Consider the following 26,191-nt stretch of genomic DNA (forward strand, 5'->3'; position numbering starts at 1 on the left):
GTACTGAGTAAAGTTTACAAATAATTTGTATGTAAGGACAACAGTTCAAGTTAATGGGTGCCAGTCAACAACATTTTCCTAAATATCTTCTTTTGTGTTCTGAGGAAGAAAGAACGTCAAACAGAAATGACAAGAGGAAATTTCATTTTTGGGTGAACTTTCCCTTTAAAGACACATACTTTTAAAATCACTGGACTTTATGAATTGTCATCAGTTTGTGTGAGTAAAGGTCTGATGTTTAAATCAATAATCTGTGAATATCTTTACTGAAGTCTCATCTATTGTTGGACGCCTCATTGCTGGTAAACATTGACATTCATCCAGAGGTTCTAGTGTTCACCTCCACAGACCATCATGACACAGTTCTGCTGAATTAAGGATCAGACATTGTTGAATGTAGAGAGAGTATGAACACACATGATGAATACTGACTCATAACGTGGAGATGGTGGTCTAGTGGGTTAAACCACTGAACTGATAAATCAAAGGTTGCTGGTTCGATCCCAGCAGCCACCACCAGTGTGTCCTTGAGCAAGATACTTTACTCCATGTTGCTCCAGGGGGATTGTCCCTGTAATAAGTGCACTGTAAGTCGCTTTGGATAAAAAGATTGCTAGTGACTAAATAAGAATAAAATAACTACACAAGCTTCACTGGATCTGTCTCCTTTACTCAAGCTTTATTGTCCTGATGAGCTGCACCAAACCTGTACTTTTATTTCTGTTTATTAAAAGAAAACATGAGTTCACAGCAGAAACTACACTTTATTTTTCTCACACAGACTGATACACAATATGCAAACATAAAAACTGACACCAGAAATATGGAAATAAGACTTTCTGAAGAGAAACACAAATAGAGGAGGAAATGAAATATGAAAATGAGTCTTCTAGAGAAATAAACAAATGATGTGATGTGTTGAAGATATAATATAATGACATATAAACACACACAGAGACAAACAGCAGCAGATACACCAGAGAAACACACAAGAGATGAAAAGTAAGAACTATTTACATTCTCATTCATATTAAAATCATTCTTTTCATCATTCTGTTTTATAAACATTTTGAATTCATCTGAAAATAACTTCTAATAAAACTTTATAAAGAAGAGATGCACTTTTAACTTCAGTGACATTTACAAACACGACAGACAGACACGTAACAGATGTTCATCATTTGATATTTTGTGAAAGAATAAATGATGCTTAACAAAACTGTGTTTCTTCCTCAGAAATGGCTCAGACTCTATATTTCAGTCTTCTTGTCATCGGTGAGTTTGAGTTTCTGCTTTTATGTTTGTTTTATAATGGCCTACTGTATATATGAATTTATAGCATATATTTGCACTTCAGTATTGTAGTTATTAAAACAGTATGCAATAACAACATTTTGAGTATATATTATCATATTTATTAAATGAATGCCACATTATTGGGATAGTTAAAGCCCTCTCTAACCTTCCAGATAAACAATGTGTTATTTATTACCTGTGTGGTGTTTTATTTCCACTTTGGAAACATTTTCTTTATTTGTGCTGAAAACAAACGCCTTTCCACTCTGATTAGTAACGGGAAAAGAAGAATAGCAATAGGTGGATTTGAACCCCCTTCGATCGGAGCTAAAGCTTTACTTTGGTACGGAGTCACTACCCCTATGCTTCTGGAGCGGATTAGTGATAGGTGAACAACATATTCTTGTACAATCCCACTGTTTTTACAGGGAATTGTGCAGAGAGCAGCGCATTTTCTTTGTTGTCTGCTTTATTGTTAACAGGTGGAACAGCCTAACCTATATATGCTTGATTTTCTTATCAAGAACGCGTAAAACAAAATACTCATACACAGACTGATGCCGTAGCCAAGGTTTGAAAATTTGTGAGGTCCGGGGTGGGATGAAACCTAATATTACCAACAAATACTATAAATTATTCATCATGAATAAATGTAGTGATTAATAAAGTTAACAAATTATAAACTTATATCTATGGACAAGGCTTAATACTGTGGCTAGAGGTTTTCTATAACAACTTTTATTAAAGGTAGATTAGGCTCTGTGACGAGCAAGTTTTGAACCTGCGTTGGTAAAGACTCCAATTTGGTAGGCAGACAGACGGCATCTTTAACCCCTACGAGCAGCAAAGCTCGTAGACTACATCTACTCTACACGCCAAACAACATGTTCTCGACGCGTGACATCAGACGTCACTTTCGCATGTGTTAAAATTGGCGTGTTTTTGACCCTCCTAGCTTTCCATAAAACCGCCCACGAGTCCTGTGCATTTTAAGGGTGAAGTATTTTCTCTTTGAAATACATACCCACCCCTCCTCGCATAAGTATGTTGTGTGATACTACACAGCAAATTGGACAGTGTTAAATGAACACTGATGGGTGTCTATTAGGGATGTAACAATTTACTCAGTTCATGATGCAATTCACGATTCTGATCTCACGATGTGATTTATACATGATTTACTGGCGATTTAATTTTACAAAATGAGTTGAAACAAATTATAAACTAATAACTTCAGTTGCATTATTTCTTAAATGCTTCACATTTCTTTATATAATAAAATGATGTTTTATTTTAAATAACAAAGCTAAACTGATATTTTAAAACAAAATTATAAAAAGTCTCTTTAATATAAACAAACTAATACTGTCTGTGCTTTTCTTGGATTATTTTTCATTTATGAAATATCAGCATATCCACGTTTAGGTTTGCAGTGAACATGGCGACACCTGCTGTTCAAAAAAATTATTGTGATTCAGTTCACACTTCAACCGATTTGAATCGATACACATTATAATACATTTTCAACCAACTCACAGTGAATTGTAACATCCCTTGAGTCTATATGTGTCCCGCCAGGGATTTCCCAATCACTGAAGGAAACATCAACAATGAGAAGTCACACTGATAGTGTTTAGTGTTTCCTTCAGTTTGGGTCTTGATCCTTGATGTCTAGTAGTTCAAGTCTTTCTCCAATTGTAATATTGTGCTTTATGGCTGTATTTATTACAATAAAAGCAAAGTAAAAATAAGCCAAATGAGGATATTGGTAAATGTTAAAGAGCAGAAACATTATACTAAAGAAGTTTTGCTGAGCTTTAGTGTGTCTTTTGACCATGTGCAGCGGTACACAATTATTGTTGAAGGAAACAAAAGTTCTCAAACATTTAAACACACAAACATCAAGAATCTGTGAAGTAATATCAATAATGGTGACAATCAACAACAAAAACTAATTATACAGCAATGCATGTATAAAAAAAACAAAAAAAAAACATTATAAATCAGAGGTTTTTTCACAGAAGACTTAAATCTACATCAGTGTATAAAGTGCGGAATAAAATTCATAAAATTTAATTATTTAAGTTATATGTTTACAAAACTATAAACCCTATACATTTCTAATTTAATTTAGTAATTAATAGATGCAGTGTTTTTATACTATAATATTTAAAATTGTATTCATGGCTATCTTTGTTACATAAAGTGTAGACTTGTTATTTTAACGTGTCCATGGTCCCAAATTGTTTGATGTATACGTATTTAATCACATTGCTCATTTTGATGGCTTTAAAAAAACTCTTTTTTGTTCCTTCTCTGTATGTTCATTAAAAACTCGACCTTTATTTGGTTTTCTGAAAACTGACTCCAATAATAATAAAAACTGAGGGTTAGGTAAGGGAACAGTCGCTGATGTATCATATTAATGGAGCCTCTTTTCATTCTAGAAAATACTACATTGGTCATCATTTTGGAAAAACTTGTGTAATGCTTTTCAGTAGACTACACTATGAATGATAATTCATTTACATCAGAGGATGAAGGTCTGCTGGGTCAGAGGTAGATGTTTAAAATGTTAGTAGGGCCAGTCAAACATAATAATCATGTAGTCTTTATATATCCCTTTCAAATACACAAACATTTACTTTCTTTTGACTTTGTTTCTAAAAAGTTTTGGCTTTCCTAATGTTAAAAGACATGGAAACGGCCGATCCTGAAAGGCTTATTTTCATTTAGGCCTTTCAATAATAAACTGTAGGAGGAGGCCTCGGGTTCAGAAATACATTTTTAAGGAATACAGTCAGTATGAATATAGTTAAACAATAACAGCTTACATTATTTCACTTAACTTGACGCTCATCAAAAACTTGTTTCTCATCAAGAAACCAATTCTTTCTTTACACTAAAAAAAGTAGTCAAAGTCTGCCTTATTGTCTATTCTACCACATGTACAGTACATACATATAGAGGATTGAAAATATGTTACTCTCAGACCCACGGTGCATATAAATAACACTACACAGAATAAAAATATATAGAAAAATACTGATTGGTTTAATCCGAGTCAAGGTCCCAAAGAAAAAAAGTAAACACTGATCACAATCACAATAATGAAATTATCAACATTTTACAACATCATATGTGGCTGCAAAAGTGATATTGATTCAATGCCGTTAACATTGATGTATCAACAGTTTTTATCATTGATTGAATGGTTTCTGTTTGTTTTCTTGCTGTGTGTGTGGACAGCTCTCTGTTCATCATCTGAATGCTCTCAGCGCCGCTATCACTATATAAACATTGAGAAGAACTGGACTGAAGCTCAGAAATACTGCAGAGAGAACTACACAGATCTGGCCACAGTCAACAACATCAATGACATGAACGAGCTGAAGAACACTGTGAAGAACAATCAGAACTTCTGGATTGGACTGAAGAATACAGATGTTTATAAATGGAAGTGGTCTCTGGGTGATCCTGTGAACTATATGAAATGGAAAACTAAACCATCATCTGTCACAAATAATTGTGCTGTTATGAGAAAGGCAAAATGGCGTCAGCAGGACTGTAATGAGACGTCACAGTTCATCTGTTACAATGGTGAGTGACCGCAAACCTTCACTTCACAAAACATGATCATAAGACAACAATAATAAAAATCACAGTTAAGACACAGAACATGATCATAAGAAAACAATAATAAACATCATAAACAGTTAATACACAGAACATGATCATAAGAAAACAATAATAAACATCATAAACAGTTAAGAAACAGAACATGATCATAAGAAAACAATAATAAACATCATAAACAGTTAAGACACAGAACATGATCATAAGAAAACAATAATAAACATCATAAACAGTTAAGACACAGAACATGATCATTAGAAAACAATAATAAACATCATAAACAGTTAAGACACAGAACATGATCATAAGAAAACAATAATAAACATCATAAACAGTTAAGACACAGAACATGATCATAAGAAAACAATAATAAACATCATAAACAGTTAAGACACAGAACATGATCATAAGAAAACAATAATAAACATCATAAACAGTTAAGAAACAGAAATAATGATCTTTGACACATTCACTCAAACTACACTTGAGGAACACTGAGATCAGTTTATTCTCTGAACATCAATAAAAACATTTTAAGAGAATGACAAATAATCTCTCTGCTTTATTTTCAACAGAGAACAATAAGAGTCACATCATCTACACTTCTACTAAAACATGGAGAGAAGCTCAGAGTTTCTGCAGACAGTATCATACTGATCTGACCAGTGTGAGGAACCAGACTGACCATCAACTGATCCACAACATCATTAATGATCCTCAGATATCTGTCTGGATTGGTCTGTTCAGAGACTCGTGGGAGTGGTCAGATAACACTGACTCCGCCTTCAGATACTGGAGGTCTAGTGAACCTAATTATGGACCATCTCCTACAGGTTTCTGTACAGAGATCATAAAGAATGATGAATGGAAGAGTCAGTGGAATGATGCTGGTTGCAGTAAATCTCAGCCCTTTGTGTGTCATGATGGTGAGTAACAAAAGTTTAACAGTGACAAAATTTCTTCATTATTCAAATCTCAGTTCATTCACAGGGTTTCTATAATTTTATAATGTTTTGTTTTATAAGTAATCCATAAGGATTCTAACTCCACCATGTCAGAAGCCACTCCTGCTGATAATGGGACACAGGAGAATGTGAACGAGGCAGATGGTGAGGTTATTTTTATTGAGTTATTTGATTACATTTCATAGTTTAATGTCAACGTGTGTCATCTCAAATTGAATATATCAATTTCAATTAGAATTAGTATGTCCCAAATCATAGAACGCTGACATGAGTATTCTCAAAGTAGCCGCTGGTTGACCGTTTCCAGTGAAATTTCAATGTGCAGATGAACAGCTGATATTACACAGCTTTCCTGTAGCTCAGTGGTAAGAGCATTGTGTTAACAACGCAAGGTTGTGGGTTCGATCCCAGGGATTGCACATACCTAAGTATAAATGTTAAGGATAAAGAAATGTAAGTGACTTTGGATAAAAGCTTCTGCCAAATGCATAAATGTAAATATCACCCACAACGCACCAGGAGTAGAGTTTAGTGATGCATCACTGCATTTATAAAATTAAATAAGAGAAGCTTCACTGAATGAATAAATTATCGTAGACAGTAAACATTACATACAAACTAATGAATGAATACATACTTAAATAACAAACAACTGTTTTTTGGCCCGCGCCCATAAGGAGGCGCCGTAACCACACAAAGAATCATGCACTGAAATGATTCTTGAGTGTCAGTAAATATTACCCATAAAAATCAGTTCAATTTTACTTACATATACTAGGTAGCAAAGTAAACTATATGCAAACTTAATGAATCTAATTAGGTTGAGTAGATTTTATTCTATGTTTTTAAGTAAAGACTACCTAAATTTATCAGATATGAGTCATGACACACTATAATATATTACAATTCAATTCAAGTTTATGTATATAGTGTTTTCACAATGTGCATTGTTCCAAAGCAGGGTTTACATGAGCAGACAGGAAAAACAGAAAAGATAAAACACAGCACAGTGCATGGTGTTTATAGAACAAGCAAGATCATTCTAACAAATAAGAAAAAAAGATATTAGGTACCTAAAGTCTACCTCATATTTCTCAATATGAATTAAAAAATGTATTGTAAGAGTATTATTAGTTTATAAAACCGGCAACAGTTGATCTACTTATTATGAATGATAAATATTAAATAATTAAACACTAGATATGACTTATACAGAGAAGCTTGAATGGCTTAAAAATGGTCAGAAACAGGAGATCACATCAATTTATTTTATTGACCAAATAACACAAGTCTAGAAAAGCCATTTGTGAAAATGAGCACAAGATTCATTTTATGTCACCGTTCACCTCTGACTTTTTAGATGTTTTACATAACCATATTTAGCGTGTCAAATGAAAGTGCAAATAGAGTAGCTGTTGAGTTGTGAATATCTGAGCTTGATGGAGTTGAGCGAATTATTCATGTTAATAGCTTTAGTACTGCCACATAAATTATAAATGATTTTGAGAAGTTTAAAGCTGCTGAATCACACAGATCTCCAGACACATGAGGAATCAGTGTATGAAAAGACAGACATACAAATGCTCCACACAAACAATTTGCATACATACTTATGTGACCGTATGATGATCATTAACTTACACTGGTAAAGCCCGTACTCAGAACCCAATTTCCGAGCCTCCCCAATTACAGGCTTTCAACAAAATGAAAAGGACGAGCAGTGGATATATTAAAGTGTAATAGTATTATAGTGGATATAGCATATTATTTTTTTCTGATTATACATATACAGACACATTCACACATGAGGTCCATGAAACTTATGGCTGTTGTTAGTTGGGGAGAGGAAATGGGAATTGTTGTGTCTCTGAATTTTGGAAAGCTCTGCTTTACATTATGTAGAGCAGGAAAAAAAACATATGTTCTATGGATAACTCTTGACATCTGTAACAAAATATTTGCAGCACTGTTGGCCACCCACACATAAACATATAGATGCATACATACACACACACACACTATATACACTGTGTATTCTGTACCAGAAACTCATCAGAAGCAGAAAGAGCTTTATTTCCCAGTATGTTGACACACACACACAAGAAACTTGTTTTGGTGACAGCAGTGAAAGCCTGAGCCTCCAGTACACAAGGAAACGGGGTCATAAAAATGCATGAAACAATATAGTAGAATAAGCATTTACAGTAAGATGTGAAGCTCAGGTCATTTTACATTTTGCATTAGAACGTCCTCTTCAAATTGAAATAAGGAGACAGGACATATAGTGATGCCCAGTTAGTTTCAACATGTCACAACCTGATGGAAAGTGAATCATCAGGACACACATAGCCCACCAATATATAATATAAATGTTAATAAATATTGCCGTTATTGTGTACTGTCTGAAGATCTGGCCAAACTGAAGATCTGTCAATTAAGAACATTTAATTAGCAAAATTGGCAAGAAATCTTTATGTAAATAACGTATGTCAGTAACATTATTTATTTACATGTCACTATGTCTTAAATTGACCGTTAAATATTAGAACATCTGCTTGTTAAGAATGTACAAAAAGATTGTATCGCATCTTTCTAAATATTTTTTCTATCCCTCAGTTAAATTACTCCCAACTTTACTGAATAAATAAGCAGTGAAATAAATAACAGAACTGTTTGTAACACATGAAAGGGGAACACTGGTCATTGTGTAAAAAACTTTATCTAGTCTTACTTGGGCCAAAGAAGAAGAGTGCTCAATTTCCTTCTGCATCACTCTGCAACACAGCCTATATATGATGGCCTAACAAATAAATACACAAAAGCAAGTCTTCATGCACAGGTCTGTACACAAGTGGCACCATGGTAGACATGCTGATTAGTGATTACAGTATACTTTACAGTACATGCACGAGCAGGAGCATGTACAAAAACACAATACGGTTAGGTATACTCTGGAAACATAACAGCACAAACTGAACTTTATCAGTGAAACTCAGTTGTTTATACACAGTACTGTCTTTTCACACTTGGTTTTGGGTTTTAGGTTCAACATCTATCACAAGATTAAAGTAGACATCTGCAAATTTAAAGATTAAACAGAAATAATTTTATATTATAACACATCAAATGATTATAGACCGAATCTACCACAGTAGTTTGTAATAAGTTCACAGTGGAACTACCTATATCAGTTTAATAACTATGATTAGGCTAAACTTAATTAAAAAATATATTTAACTAAAAGACATTAGATCACTTTGTTACAAACTCTTACTGTACTAAAACCATGGTACTATACTATTACTTTAATAAAAACATGGTTAATTTTTGAGAGGGTGCTTTTATCATCTGTTAAACTTAAATTCATGTTCTAAATAAATCATCATATTTCAAGATAAACTAACAGTTGGTTTTGCAACAAGTTTAGCGGCAAATATAATCACTTTGCCAACTTTAATGAATAACTATAATATTGTTGTACAGCTTATATTAGTGTTCCTTTGATGCTAGAATTTTTAAGTTCATCCAGTTCCGCATATCACACAAAAAAAACTTGTTTTCTAGAACTGCATCATTAGGATTACAAAAAAAATCACACTTCAAGTTTGGCGACGAGTCGGCGACGTGTGTATCACACGTGCTTAGTGATATGGAACGCCAGGAGGGCCAAAAACGTGCGTATTTTAACGCGTTGTTTGCGCGTAGAGTGCGCGTTGTTTGCGCGTAGAGTACGCATAGTCTACGCGTGAAAAATCGACGCGTACTCTACGCGCAAACATATGGAACGCGAACAGGGACAATACTCTTAACATGAAACGCGTGAAACGCGTCAACGTGACAATTTTGAACGTGACTTTTTATTGCGTGTAAACGCGAACGTTTCTTATGGAACGCGAACGGGGACAATACTCTTAACATAAAACGCGTTAAATTTGGACGTGTCAACACGATCAATTTGTACGGGTAAATACGAATGTTGAGTTTGTGTGTTTGCGTCAGACCGTACACCAGCCAATAGCGTTGCTCTGTTTAAGATTAAATTTGCATTTGTGATGCGATGGCACGTTGCTATATACGTATATAAACATCAGATGACCATTTTTGCATGAGAGATAATGCGCTGTTAGGTAATCAAATACCTATGCAAACGTCACACGCAACATTTCTTCGCGAATGAGATCGTACATCAGCATGTTCGTAAGCAAACGTAGAAGTTCTGAGTGAAACGTTGGTTGTGATGTCAGTCGTATGTCATGGGTTGTCATCTCATCGGAGTTGTAAGAGTGTGTTGATCGGAGTGTGAGAATCCAGGTTTTAACTTTTAAACTGTCAAAGAACCTTTACGGACTGCATTGGATTGGCTTCCTCTTATCAAACAGGGTGATTTTAATATTACAAAGCATTATACAGCGTCATATTGCCATACGTTTACTTTGAAATTTGCCCTGCACATTACATATAGACAGGCCTATGAAGAGATATACAGTATGCTGGTCAAAAGTCATAAACCTGATTCTTAATACAGTACAGTGAGACCTGGGAAAACAATGGCAGTGTGTGTGGTTTTGTGATAGTTGTTTAAGGGTTTAAAGTTGTCCTGTTCCATTAAACTGTTCCCTGGTCTTGGATTTTTCAGCACTTTCTGCATGTTTGTCCAGCTGTGACTTTACAATGTTAGAATCATCTTTACAGACTGACAACAAGCACTCATACACAACTATTATATGTCAGTGTGTAAAGATCAACTCAACATCAGAGTTACTGCAGGACAGAGGTCGGACATGCAGAAGATACTGAACATCAAAGAACATGTGCAGGACCTGGAGGATTTCTCTGAAGATCAGTGTACAAGTTAAATGGTTCATAAACAAAAAACTCTTAGACAACACTCAGACAACACAAAAACTATAATTGTTTGTCCAGGTACATCAAACAGTATTATAAGAATAAGCAATATGTAAACTTTTGAACGGTGTGATTTTTTATATATTCAGTTTTTATTCTGTTTTGTTGAATATATGTGAAATAATTTGTTCAGGGAAGTACTAAAATAAAAACAAGTCTTTAAAAGTTCAGTTATTTGAAAAAAATAATTTCAAAAGTTTTTAGGATTTTGCAAGGTGTATGTAAACTTTCAACCACTGTGTATATTCCATATGATATCATAAAAGAAATGATGACAATGAAAACCACACACTGTTTTATTTATTCCTATTTTTTAATATCAGAATCAGAAAGAGCTTCATTGCCGAGTATGTATGTTTGCACATACAAGGCATTTGTTTTGGTGACAGGAGCATCCAGTACACAGAAACAGCAACCACAGTACACAGAGACCATAACACAATAGAATACAGTACACAGATGATTTATATAAGGTCCTATGGGTATAAAAATAAGAAATACAATATAATAAACAAAAGATATAGACATAGAGAGTAAAGCTATGTGTGAATGTAAATATACAAGTAAAAACTAAGAATCGACTATTGTTATAGAAGGTATGTGCTATGTACAGCAGAATTAAATATCATTTGCATAAAAAGTTGTATTAAAATAGATGGTGTATAATCTGGAGGATATAACTAATATTGCACTTAAGTATTATTGCACAGAGTTATTGAATGCACGGTGGGTATAAACCATTGAACTGTTCAAGAGGTAGATGGCCTGAGGGAAGAAGCAGTTTTTGTGTCTGGTTGTTTTGGTGCTCAGTGCTCTGTAGCGCCAACCAGATGGCAGCATTGTGAAGAGATGATGGCATGGATGTGAGAGGTCCAGGGTGATTTTCTGAGCCCTTTTCCTCACTCTTGATGTATACAGTTCATTGGGCAGGGCCGCACCAATGATCTTCTCAGCAGTCAGAACCGTCCTCTGTAGTCTTCTGATGTCTGACTTTGTGGCGGAGTCAAACCAGACAGTGATGGATGTGCAGAGGACAGACTCTATGACTGCTGAGTAAAACTGTTTTAACAGAGTTTGTGGTAGGTTGAACTTCTTCAGCTGATGTAAGAAGTACATCCCCTGCTGGGATTTTTTAGCAATAGAGCCAATGTGATTGTCCTACTTCAGGTCCTGAGAGATGGTGGTGCCCAGGAACCTGAATGACTCCACTGCTGCAAGTGCTGTTCATGATTGAAGAAGCTGGAAGTTTTTAAGTTAATGCCTGGAAAGGTTGTCCTTTTAGGGCTGTTCATCTCTGCTTGAGTCAGTACAAAGGTCTCTTTAATGTCCTTTGGTATTCTAACCATGCCTTTAATTGCTCCCTTATCCACATATGTGCATTTTGGACATAATGGTTACAATGAAGCATAAAAAACATAGTTTAAACCCTTTTCAACAAATACATTTTATTTGATAAATATCTTCTATAAATTCGGTATTAAAACGTATACAAGACATAAGTGATGTTATAGGCTGTAATATGTGTGTGCAGGGACCTTTAAAGCTGCAGTATGTAACCTTGGTATTTGACCACAAGAGGGCGCATTTCCAACAATAACAAAGGCGAAGCTTGATGACGCTATGAAGCAGGTGACGATGGGAGATGTCGTTTTAAATGCGTTTTCGCCATAGCGATGTATCTAAATTGGATAAACGAATCATGATCACGGATGAGGTAATTTATTTGTTTTTGTATTACCTGTATATCAATACACTAGCGAGAGCAGAGTCTCTGTCAAGTCCAAGATTGTCTCCATCTCGAAAACGCCTGGCCGATATTTATCCTGGTTTTATTCCTCCATTTGTCACACAGTCTGCGTGTATCCAAATATGGACGCTTCCGTTTTACTGGCACTTCAATACTCGCCAAAGAGTAATCGTGATCCATAACAACCACTTCCGCATTTGACCATGTGATATTCTGGTCTACACCGGAACAAAGTACAGAGCGGACATTGCGTCACTGAGAGGCGACATTTCTTTTCCGGGACGGCCAGTTATTTGGAATCGGAATTTCTCTGAAATAAAAAATCTTTAGAGACTTTTGAAATATTGTAAGTACACAACTGGAGGAAATATATCACACTGTGCAAGTTATTTTCTGAAATTTTATTACAAAATTATTACATACTGGAGCTTTAAGTTGTATATAAAAACGTAAATATATAAGTTATACACCATACAACACAGGATAGAATATAAATATGTGTATGGCACAAAAGAAGCAATTAAATAACAGCGATATAAAATTAGTGATTTGAATTTATTTATTGACCTCAAATTGTCAGCAGTTCAACTAAAACAGAAAGATTAGTATGTCACGTTTCAAAATAAGAGTCAAAATTAACACGCTCAAAAATGACCTGTTGACGCGACAAAAACGTTCGTTTAAACAAAACACGGCCAAAAAGATCGCGTTATGGCGATACAAACGATCGTGTCTTCAAATAACACGCCCAAAAACTTCGTGTTAAGTCGAAAGAAACGTTCGCGTTTACACGGAACAAAAAGTCACGTTCAAAATTGTCACGTTGAAACGTCCACATTTAACGCGTTTCATGTTAAGAGTATTGTCCCCGTTCGCGTTCCATACCTACCCTCTCGTCGCCGTCAGTCCGCGTGGAGTTTAGAATGGATTTGATAGGGAACGAAGACCATAGACTGGATGCATGTCACGGCGACGTCATGGTAGGAACGTCAACTAGCGGCGACGTTGCGACCGCGAATGTTAGAATATAATTAAAAATGCACGTCTACTTATGAGGTGTGATTTGTGCATCTGCATTGCAAACAAAGCAATCAGTCGTGTCGATCGTTATGAGGTGTAATGTGTGCAAATTTGGCTACTCGCTAAGCAAACTGACGTGAGAACAAACGAAATCGCGCGGACGAAGCTTTGAAAGGTTTTTTTATGCGTTTGACAAACGTCTGGATAAACGTACGTGTGGACAAATTTGGTAATTAAAAAAAGCAGGTTGTTTTTAAATAATTTATGCATAGCGAAATACTATTTGAAAAGTTCTGTTTACATATTTTGTGGATTGTAGAACAGTGTACACACTATTTGTAGTAAGTGCATAAATACATGTATTTGTGTATATAAGTGTTCCAGGTGTTACTTTGTGAACTTTAGTGTGTTAAAGGTGATCACTAATTGCTGATAATTGATAATAGATACGTTTAAACTAGTCATAGCCTGATTTGAACTTGCATGTTAAATGTACTGTTCTATGGTTTTCTTAACGCTGCTTCACGTTTGTTCTGTTTCTTCTACATGTCTCCTCAAATCATCTGATGCTGACCAGCTCATTAATGGGGATTATAATTAATAGGGACTTTAAACTGATGTGAAACGCTGTTTTATAGGCCTAGCGTAGCAGCACAAGAAACATATTGTCAATGTTACACGTTGTTTTTAACTGTCGTGTGAATGTGTAATGTCCTAAAAACAAACAAGAAACATTGTCTCAGTCTTGTCATGTAGTCCAGTGTTTCCAAACCCGGTTCTGTAGGCACAACAACACTCACGTTTTTGATATCTCCCTCAAATGGTTGCTTTATGTCTTGAAAAGGTGACGGATTTATTAAGATGCGGTGATGAAGTGTTGGAAATGTTTTGTAGTGTTTGGTGTGCCTTCAGGAACAGCGCTGAGAAATATTAACGTTGCCTTTTTATTGGTAAAATACAGAAACTGAAAATGTGTACAAATAAGGAATACAATCATGATTTAAAACGCAAAGAGTGAGTTTACTGTATGTAAAACTCCTCTCATCTTACATCAAGTAAACTACCTTTGGTCAATCAATCAATTATCATCAGTCATTGCATAGGAATATAATTTCAGAGAACACACACAGAGGTGTTACAATACGACACAGAGGAACTACAATATGATAACCACATACACATAAGACACATAAGCTCATCACAATCCATGTAGGAACATGATTGATGCAGTTAAGACATTAAAGTTCAGGTTCGAAGTAAAAAAATGATTGCCCGGTCCATAAGGATTAACATGAATGAATAGTGTTTTGATTGACCTGTATAGCCTTGCTGAGGGTAGGAGGGAAAACACTTTATGACCGGGATGAGAAGAGTTCTTATCAATGTATATTGCTCTGGAGGTACAGAGTGTTTGCAATGTCCTTTAGTGAGGGGCGAGGGCGACCAGTGAGGTTCTGTGCAGTGTTTATGACCATCTGTAGAGCTTTTTTGTCGGCTCCTGAGCACCCACCATGTAACACCGTAGGGCAGTATGTTAAAACTAGGGATGCACCGAATATTCGGCCACCGAAAATGGCCCAAAAGCGCATTTTCGGTTTTCGGCCGAAAGACTTTTATCACCGAAACAATACGGCCGAAATGTTGTGATGACACAAACAGATACAGCTCCTTTGATGAATCTGTAGCGGACGTTATTCCTTTAATCGCAGCACTAAAGCGTCTCCTAAACTGCATGCACCCTCAGGGCTCTAGAGTGCGACCAATATTCCTTTACGTGTGTGAACCAGAGGTCGCGTAATCCCAAAAATTCTTTGTCATTGACAGATTTCTTTTTCCCAGTGATGCCGTCATTCTGTCAGATTACAATGAGGGCAATTTGTAATCACCCGTTTCCCTTCAGCGTGATATGGTCGTGCAGCGATCTGCGTTTCGTTGTCATTTGACTGACTAGACAAGTGATGCGATTTGGGAAAACCGGTCGGATGTCGCGTTTATCAAAGTAAAGCACATAACATGAAGAATGAAGAAGTATTAATGCACATTTCCCGCCAGTCCTGTGTAAACTATGGCATGCAAAGTTGTTTTATACAATGTTTTCGTGAGATGACAGAGCTCCCCGTCTGCAGCACCAGGAGTTATACCCGCTCCACTGCTCACGCGAGTCGGACCGCGATCGCAAAATATACGAGAGATGATCAAAAGTCCAGACACTATGCACAGGATAAACAACGTAAAACTTAAAAGCTTCACTGCTTATTAGTTGATGTCCGTAATGTTTCCTCATGTAGTGATGATGGCAGAGCTCTCGTTCTTTAAATGTGCGCTGCACCATTTTCCTTACTTTCGTTTTATTCCAAAGGTTTTGTACAGTATTTTTATAGACTTCAACACTAGGAAATGTTTTTTTTACTAAATTGTTAATAGAGTAAGTCTCTTACCAATGTAAAGTGTTTTTTACTTCTGATACTGGACTGTTGGGCTTTTATTTTCATAACTTAAGTTAAGTTACTTAACTTTAAACACGTTTTTCTGCAAATTCCGTTCCTGAACATCATAGCGCTTCAGACGACAGAATAAGTTGGTTATTCTATTCTTACGCTACTTATTATCAACTTTGCACATCTGCAATTCTTGGTGCATTTGTTGTTGTTAAAGTTCTACAGTTAACATATGGGCTATGGGAGACCCAATTATGTTGAAGGCCTACAGAGAAAATATTGTTGTATCTTAAGCCGTTGCACTTGTTCTGAATAGACTTTCTTGTAGTAGTCCTACAGAGAAAAATTTAAAATGCACTTGACCTAAATGCACTTTGTTTTCATGAGAGAACATTTAATTGTACAACTTTTCAGCAGGCCAGTACCCTGTACATTATTATTTAATATACACATGAGTGGGGTCAATTTAAACATCTTAGTTGAATTTTATTTTATACTATGCATTGTTGCAATGTGCTAAATACATATTTGCATAATTTGTAATTGAAACTTTAATATTTGCAATTGCAATGCCTTGATTTTAGTAAAGTTAGTACACAGTAATAGCCATAAATGCAAGGGTACTAATAATTGGCATTAATTTCTTTCGGTGTTTCGGTTTTCAGCTTACAGCCAAGAATTTTCCTTTTCGTGCATCCCTAGTTAAAACACTCTCCATGGCTGAGTGTGTTGGCCTTCTGAAGGTGTAATGTATGTGTCAAATGTTTGTGTATGATTTTGCATGAAAATTCTGCCATCATTCACTCACCCTCCTGTCAAGTCAAACCTTAATGACTTTCTTCTGCAGAAACAAAAGAAGATATTTTAAAGACACCTGCACTTTATTTTGAAATTCTAGATATTACCAACTGACAGGACGCCTGAGAGCGTAATGCACGTGGAGGACTGTAATACAATAGAAGTTCATTCAAATACTGCGGCGCTAGACCATGTAGGGCTTTATAGGTAATAAGCAAGATCTTAAAGTTAATGCGATGCTTTATAGGTAACCAGTGCAAGGTTGACAGAACCGGGCTTATATGCTCATACATTTTGTATGTGTAAGAACTTGAGCTGCCGCGTTTTGAACCAGTTGCAGTTTTTGTAATAGGCCTGCAGGGCAACCACCTAAAAGTGCATTACAGTAATCTAGTCTTGATGTCATGAATGCAGGAATTAATTTCTCTGCATTTGACAGTGACAGCATATGACGTAGTTTAGATATATTCTTAAAATGGAAAAATGCAATTTTACAGGTGTTGGCGACATGGTTCTCAAATGACAGAGTACTGTCGAATACAACGCCAAGATTCTTAGCTGATGACGAGGATTTTATGGAGCATCCTTCAATAGTTAAGCAGTATTCTTGGTTTTTACGTATTGCGGTTTTCGGTCCAGTAAGTAACACTTCTGTTTTGTCCGAGTTCAGTAGTAAAAAATTGTTACTCATCCAGTTTGTTAAATCGACAATGCAATCCTTTATTCGATGGAACTGCTGCGTTTCATGAGGCTTCGAGGAAATATAAAGTTGAGTATCATCAGCATAACAGTGAAAGCTAATTCCGTGTCGCTTTATTATATCTCCTAGAGGCAGCATGTATAATGTGAAGAGCAGAGGCCCCAAGACTGAGCCCTGTGGTACACCGTACTGGACTTGCGATTTGCTGGACACCTCATTGTTTATTTCTACGAATTGAAAAGGGTCGGATAAATAAGACTTAAACCATTTCAATGCTAATTCCGTTAATGCCGACGTAATTTTCGAGTCTATGTAGAAGTATGCTGTGGTCAATGGTGTCAAATGCAGCACTGAGGTCTAGCAGCACCAATAATGAAATACAGCCACGGTCAGACGCTAAAAGCAGATCATTTGTAACTCTGATCAAAGCAGTCTCTGTACTGTGACATGCTCAAAATCCAGACTGGAATTCATCATTAATGTCATTCCTTTGGAGGAAGGAGCATAATTGAGTTGAAACTACTTTTTCCAGAACTTTAGATAAAAAGAGGAAATTTGATATAGTCCTGTAATTCCCTAGTTCTTTAGGGTCGAGTTTGTTTTTTTTAAAAGAGGCCTTATAACAGCCACCTTAAATGCTTTAGGCACATGTCCTATTGTCAGAGATGAGTTAATAATACTGAGAAGAGGATCTATAATTTCTGGGAGCATTTCTTTCAGTAGTTTTGTGGTCTAGCATGCATGTTGTTGTATGCTGCCATTTTTTATCTTTTTTTGTAGCGCAGAGGAGCAACTGTGTCTAATGTTTCAGAGAAGGTAGAGTTAAAATTTTCAATTATAATGTCGAGATCGTCATCGTTTTTACTCATGCTAGATATTTGAGACACTTCAGGCAGATTATCGAGGAACGCATCTTTGGTAGTTGAAGTAATACTTCTACCATATTTGTAACAAGGAGTTTGATTTGCAGCCGTCGGCCAGTGAAGCAAATATAATATCAGATAATGATCCGAAATGTCTTCACTCTGCTGAACGATTTTAACATCGTCCACATTTATACCATAAGAAAGTATTAAATCTAAAGTATGATTACGAAGGTGAGTGGGTCCTGACACATGTTGACTAACGCCCATGGAGTTAAGAGTGTCTTTGAAAGCCAGTCCCAAGGCATCTGTATCATTGTCTACATGGATATTAAGTCACCGACGACAAGGACTCTATCTGCGTCCAGTACTAGTTCTGATAAGAACCCACCAAAATCTTTAATAAAATCTGTGTGGTGCCCTGGAGGCATATATATGTAACGGAGGCAAGCTAGTGTAGAGCTGTGCAGTATGTAAACCTCACTCCTCTGCCTCAAGGACTCTCTAGCGACAGACGCTAGAGACTGCGGTCTTTAGCCTCCTCGCTAGAGCGCCCGACTCCCATGCCGAACCGACCCGGTTCGAAGCCCGCCTAGTGCAGGTGTGGTTCGTTCCGGTTACAGTGGTTCCGTGACCCGGATTGGGAGTGAGGTTTAGAGGGGTGAATGTAACGGAGGCAAGCTAGTGTAGAGCTGTGCAGTATGTAAACCTCACTCCTCTGCCTCAAGGACTCTCTAGCGACAGACGCTAGAGACTGCGGTCTTTAGCCTCCTCGCTAGAGCGCCCGACTCCTATGCCGAACCGACCCGGTTCGAAGCCCGCCTAGTGCAGGTGTGGTTCGTTCCGGTTACATATACAATAGCTAAAATCCATCCATCCATTTTCTGCCGCTTTATCCGAACTGCCTCGGGTCACGGGGAGCCTGTGCCTATCTCAGGAGTCATCGGGCATCAAGGCAGGATACACCCTGGATGGGGTGCCAACCCATCGCAGGGCACACACACTCACTCATTCACTCACGCACTCACTCACTCACTCACTCAGACCCTACGGACAATTTTTCCAGAGATGCCAATCAACCTACCATGCATGTCTATGGACCAGGGGAGGAAACCGGAGTACCCGGAGGAAACCCCCGAGGCACGGGGAGAACATGCAAACTCCACACACACAAGTCGGAAGCGGGAATCGAACCCCCAACTTTGGAGGTGTGAGGCGAACGTGCTAACCACTAAGCCACCGTGCCCCCCACAATAGCTAAAATAAATTTTAAAAATGTTTTGTCCTTAGTATTAGTTGTCGATACGTGAAGTACCATGACTTCAAAAGATTTGTATTTAAAATGAGACTTCTGAGAGATGATAAAGTATTATTGTAAAGTGCAGAGACACCTCCCCCTCTACCTTTTAGACGAGGCTCGTGTTTATAGTAATAATCTTGGGGAACGGATTCATTTAGAGTAATAAAATCATCTGGCTTTAGCCATGTTTCTGTCAAACAGAGCATGTCTATTTTATGATCGGTTATCATATCGTTAACAAAAAGTGCTTTATTTGAGAGAGATCTAATATTAAGCAATCCGAGTCGTAACAGTTGATTATCTGTATTTTGTTCATGTTTGATTTGTTTAACGTTTATTAAATTACTTTCAAGAGGTTTACGCAATATCTTATGTTTGCTAATCCGGGGGACAGACACAGTCTCTATTTTATGTTGTTTGTAAAAAGGGATTATTACATGTTGTAGATTTTGTGTATTGTGTAACGCGAGACTGCAAGCAGACAGTTGGTTAAGCCATTCTGTCTCCTTCCTGATCTGGGCCCCAGGTAGTCAGCCTTTAGCATTATTAAGACTGTGTGCCAAATTTCTAGAGAGGAAGGAAACCCCATCCCAGGAGGGATGTAGACCATCTCGTTTCAACAGGTCAGGTCTGCCCTCAAAACTCTTCCAGTTATTTATAAAATCTATATTATTCTGCAGGCACCACTCAGACAACCAGCCATTTAGTGATGATAATCTGCTATAAATCTCATCACCACGGTAAGCAGTAAGGGGGCCAGAGAATATTACAGTGTCTGACATCGTGCTTGCGAGCTCACACCTCTTTAATATTATTGGATTGGATTCAATTTATTGTCATTACACATATAACAAGTACAGTGTAACGTAATGGATTTAAGAAGAAAAATACAGCAAACATGAGGGAAGTGGAGAGAAAAACAGATACACATAATACACCATAGACAAGACTTGCAACAGGGTAAAATAATCCAGCTCCGACAAGCAGCCATCTGGCCCAGTGCCATTACGGCGCCGCTCACAGACCCGCTTGCAGGCTGGCAGTTCAAAGTATATTGAGAAGTGGAAGGGATAAGTCTGTGTGTGTATGTGATAGTTCTGAGTCTTTGTGTGGGGGAGGAACACAAGAGCGTCTCACTGCAATGCTCTCACAGGGTTAATTTTCCAGTTGCTTGGTCCAAGCCCGTTTCTGGAGCAGGGGAGCCGAAGAGATAAGATTGTGATTTGTTTAGTTGAGAAACCGTATTCCAATATGTGAACCCAGTTTTCTCCTTGAGAAAATGGTGTCAATTCCGTTGAGAGACCAGTTGATCACATCCATAATTTTCCAAGTTTGGAGTGCAGTGCAAAGAGAGTCTCTCAGTAGATGAAACGAGACAAGACAAGAGACAAAGCAGGGAAAATATGGGCAAGGACGGGGAGTGGGAGAATACGACTGCCTCCGCTGAGAGCCATACGAGATCTTTAGTGATCTCCGATTGACGGAGTCTACGACATTTGTGCCGACGTGAATAACAATCTTACTGAATTTACGATTGGCCTTAGCCAGCACATTTAAATTTGAGTTGATGTCAGGCGCTCTGGCTCCCGGTAAACATTTGACTATGGTGGCTGGTGTCTCTGTTAACGATCCGGACAATAGAATCACCGATCACTAGGGCACTTTCAGCAGGTTTCTCAGTCGGTGTGTCACTGAGCGGGGCAAACCTGTTAGAGACATTAATTGGAACGGTTGAGTGATGTTTTGTCTTGCGACTATGCCGTCTCACCGTCACAGAGTTTCCCAGCTGTAGGGGATTTTCAACCGGAACCGAGCTGTGTGCTCTCACATTGCTCGCATCCGAAGTGTTTTCTACAGTCCTAACACTCTTACTATCCTCAAATAAAGATTGGATGCGAGACTCTAATTGTAAGATCTTCACCGTCAGCCTAACTACTTCCCTGCATTTATCACATGTAAAACCCTCGCCGCTGACAGAGAAGGCTAAACTAAACATATGACATGAGGTGCAAGTAACAACAATAGGAATAGAAGCCATAACTCACCGGGTATGAAGTGCAATCCTAACTTCCCAAGGTTGCTTGATGAGTCTTAGTATATACGGCTAAAAAGAGAAACAGTTAGCACACAAGACAAATAGGGGGAGATGATATTCCACAATGTGAACAGAAGGCAAGCTAACACGCTAATATGCTAGCGGCATTACGCTTCAATTAATATAGGTTTAGAATATAAAGTTATAAATAATTTGGTAACGATAGTAAAATACACTAATATTAAGACCAAGAACAAATGTGAGGTGAAGCAAGTGTCAGAGGATACAAACTAGGCGCCGGCAGCGATGCAATCAGGAACCGGTACCAAAAGAAAGCTTCACGCTATAATGCATTCATAGTACAAAACTCATTCATGACTACCAGCATGCAACTACAACATTCTACTTGTCACATGTCGTGGTAACTTTATTTTCTTTCTCAAAACCATAAACTCTTTAATAAAGCACTTTAATATTAAAAATGCATTAACCTATATAATGTATTATATTTCTACAGCAAACTCTTAATGTTATTTTCACAGAAGTGTGGCGCATGAAACGCAGCTGTGATTGATCAAACAGAAGTAACTTTGTAAAGTGTAAGAATCAAGAGCTCAACTACAGTGAACACTGATCACAATGACGATGACATCCAATGAATATTGTGTTCATTGTCACAAAGGGGTTTTGTAGACATTTGTTATTTGGTCAATAAAAGCAATTGATGTGATCTCCTGTTTCTGACCATTTGTAGGTCAATTCAAGCTTCTCTGTATAAGTCATATTTAGTGTTTAATTATTTAATATTTATCATTCATAATAAGCAGATGAACTGTTGACAGTTATATAAACTAATATTACTCCATTTTCCAGTAATTCATATTGAGAAATATTAGGTAGACTTTATCTTTTTTTTGTGTGTTATGACTCATATCTGATAAATGTAGGTCCTCTTTACTTAAAAACATAGAATAAAATCTACTCTATTGAATGCAAATGTGTATACTTAATTTTATTTTGTAGATTCAGTAAGGTTGCATATAGTTCACTTTGCTATCTAATATACGTGAGTAAAATGTAACTGATTTGCGTGGGTAATATTTTCTAACACTCAAGAATCATTTTTTTTCCAGTAATGGGGGCCCAAAGTGTGCATCAGTTGTACCCTTATTAAAATGCTTCATTCTGAAGGGCCCTTTGAAGCAGACAGTTAGGTGCACTTTAGTTAGGTACGACCCTTCAAAAAAAAAATTCACTCAGAAAATGACACCATTAGTGTGACCAGAGTTCATTTCAAAGGAGCTGACGTATAAAAGCTAAACATCTGTAACTTTAATGAGAAATTCTCCAATTTTAAGTAACTTTTACTGACTCTTCATTTGTAATCCTGATAGTAAAATATACCTAAATTAACATCCTATCAGAAATCAGCACATTCCAGGACAAACACCTTACTATTGTCTGGAGATAAAACATCTGAATAATGGGGTATGAATTATTCAAAAATGTATGCAAACACTAAGGCATCATCACCTCTGGGTGTGCATTGTTTTCTAAGAATTCAACAGACCGCAGTCAATGATTCTTTACTTCATCAAGCGACCATTAATGTTTGCTTTAGTTTAGCTCTTGACTGTTGAATTCAATTAAGTGCCTGCAATTTAAATGCTTACAATCCTGTTTCAATAAGAATGGGTTAGCGTTAACAAAAAGAGAGAAATGATTTCAAAATCAGCAGGAGTAAATTATTTGTTTGAGATACTGTAATAAAGATGAGAAATATGTCTAAGTTACATGTTGATGTTTTATGACCCATTTAAATGTAAGAATGCTGTGTTATAAAACCAAACATCTGTCACTGACACACTCAGACATCAACAGTCATCACATAAACATCACAGTGGTGACAATCATCAGACTTATTCAGATAAACAGATCAGTCATGAATGAGTTTTGTACTATGATGTTATACCCAGCATGCATTGCTTTGGATTTCTTTTGATGAGGTTCATACACTGATTCTTGATGTCTGTGTATCTGACTGATGGAGATGTTTGTGAATATATCTATTTAATTCTGTGAAAGCGTCAGAGTCACATCACGCTGTCCATCTTTTTAAAGTCTATGATACACATATTACATTTGTTCACTGTTCTTGTAGGACCGGATGTGTTGCATGTTTGTATTTGAGTGTTCTCATGTAGAGTTTGTGTTGTGTTGTGTGTTCAGAGAAGCTGATATTGATCGAAGAGAATCTGAGCTGGACTGAAGCTGTGAGATACTGCAGAGAGAATCATGTGGATCTGGTTTCAGTTGATTCAGAGAAGATTCAGCTCTGGGCAGCAGAAGTGGCTCTTGAGGCCTCGACTGATAGCGTGTGGCTGGGGTTACGTCACTCCTGCTCTGTGGGCATCTGGTTCTGGGTGAATGGAGAGATTGTGTGTTATCAGAATTGGGCTCCAGGGAATGAAACATTAGTGGACGACTGTGAGCGTGAAGTGAGATCTGGAGCGGTTCAATCTGGAGGACGTCATCTCTGGATCAGTCTTCCTGAATCTAAACAACTCAACTTCATCTGCAGCAGATATGATTGATCATTCAATCATCTGTGTGTTTCACTACCCGTCATACACAGTTTGTTGCTTTTTTCTATTAGTTTTAATTTGTTTCTTGGTGATGGGGTAATATTAAATACAACTGTTTCATCTCAAACTTGTTTGATACATATTCATAAACTACATTTATTTACAATGTTCTGTGGTTTCTGAAGAATTCTGACACAATCGTTAAATTTGTGATCTTGTGCTGAAATGTCATGAAATGTATATGTAAGCAAAATTATATTTTGGGTCTTTTGTTCAGTGTCTTGTGTGGTTTTTGAATATTTTGCAGTTGTATCAGAGGTAAATGTTGATTTTTAAGATAATTATTACTAGGAGTGTCCACACTTTATATAGTATGTGTCCACAGGATTTATATAGTCAAATCAGAATTGTCACTGGCTAACTGAAAGGCTAATCCTTCGTTGTTGCTAGAGATCAGTTAGCCAGTTGACCCACAGTAATGAAACGTTGAAAAGTAATGTGATGATATTACCTATGATCATCTGTCATGATGCAATATTATATCACTTTATTTAACATTATTAATACAAATGTAAAGAAATCAAGTGAAATGTGATGTCTTGTGTGTGTTGTATATTGTCTGTGGGATGAGAGAGAAGCTGTCAGTGAAGGTTGTAGAGAAACACTGATGAACAATAAGATGACTTTGATGACATTTAAACAGGCAGTTAGAATGTGTTGGTAGCTTTAACTTTTCACTTTTCTTTTTGGGTTTAATAATAAATTGATGTTATTATAGGTTGAAGCTGCTTGCTGGGCTGAACTGTGCTGGTTCATTGTTTTGTGTCATTGTGGTGAGTTGCTGTGTCTTGTGTAGTTTAGTTTATGGTAGTTTAGTTAATTGCAGTTTAGTTTAGTTTATTGTAGTTTAAATGTCAAGTCTTGTTCTTAGTTAGTTGTTAACAAGACTTTAATAAATAATAAATACAAAACAAACACCCACAAGGGGGTAACAGAACAAAACATAACAGGAACATGGACTGACTAGACTAAACTAACTAAGAACAAGACTTGACATTTAAACTTGACTGGAATGGCCGGCTGCACCGGACTGGATTTCCAGCAGACAACCGGATATGCCGGACTGGGTGTTGACAGGATGGGGTAGGTTGTCGGTGGCTGAGCAGCGCTCTCTGGCAGCTGGGCAGCTCTCTCCGACGGCTGGGCAGCGCTCTCTGGCAGCTAGGAAGCAAACAAGTACAGGAACAAACAAGTGACAGGGTGTCGACTGGTCCGGCCTAGGTACTGGTTGGGATACCGGCAGGGATCTGTGGCGGGAACAGGACGCCGGCGGTCTCGACCCAGAAGGGGAACCCGAAGACCTCAACCCTGGAAGGGAGACCAGCGGCCTCGACCTCGGACGGGAACACGGCAGTCTCGACCCTGGAAGGGAGTCCATCGGCCCCGACTCTAAAGGGAGCCCGGCGGCCTCGACCCTGGAAGGGAGACGTCGGCTTAGACCCTGGAAGGGAGTCCGGCGGAGTTGACCCCTCCCACAACGATCCCTCTGTCTGCTGTGTCCATTCATGGCTGGTTCATCTGTCTGCATTTGGGTCCTCTGTCCCTCACCACCCACGTTCATGACACATACCTTACAACCCTAATAGCAAAGTCCCTGGTGTAAAATTGTACACCCCGGTGTATATATGAGTCTGTACCTATGGGTGTACTAATGTACACTGAAGCAGAGTCTTTCTGGTGTGACATGTTACTTAATTCATGCAGTTAAATAATCAACTGAGTTCACATTACAAGTGATTATTGATCAATAATGATGAACACCTGCTGAGAAGAAAAAACAATCACAGAAGAAACATAAACAATAAGAATTCACCCTGATAGTGTTTAGTGTTTCCTTTAGTTG

General features: G+C 37.4%; 1 protein-coding gene across 1 annotated transcript; it reads left to right on the forward strand.

Moving 5' to 3' along the window:
• Positions 1–962: 962 nt before the first annotated feature.
• On the forward strand, positions 963–24,617 carry LOC130421070 (macrophage mannose receptor 1-like). Its single transcript, XM_056748738.1, has 6 exons — positions 963–1,002; positions 1,237–1,275; positions 4,546–4,896; positions 5,508–5,858; positions 5,958–6,041; positions 23,933–24,617. The coding sequence occupies exons 1-6, from the start codon at positions 996–998 to the stop codon at positions 24,295–24,297; spliced, it is 1,197 nt and encodes a 398-aa protein (XP_056604716.1). The 5' UTR covers positions 963–995; the 3' UTR covers positions 24,298–24,617.
• The last annotated feature ends 1,574 nt before the right edge of the window (positions 24,618–26,191 follow it).

This window comes from Triplophysa dalaica, chromosome 5 (genome assembly GCF_015846415.1).
Source record: "Triplophysa dalaica isolate WHDGS20190420 chromosome 5, ASM1584641v1, whole genome shotgun sequence".
Taxonomy (NCBI): domain Eukaryota; kingdom Metazoa; phylum Chordata; class Actinopteri; order Cypriniformes; family Nemacheilidae; genus Triplophysa; species Triplophysa dalaica.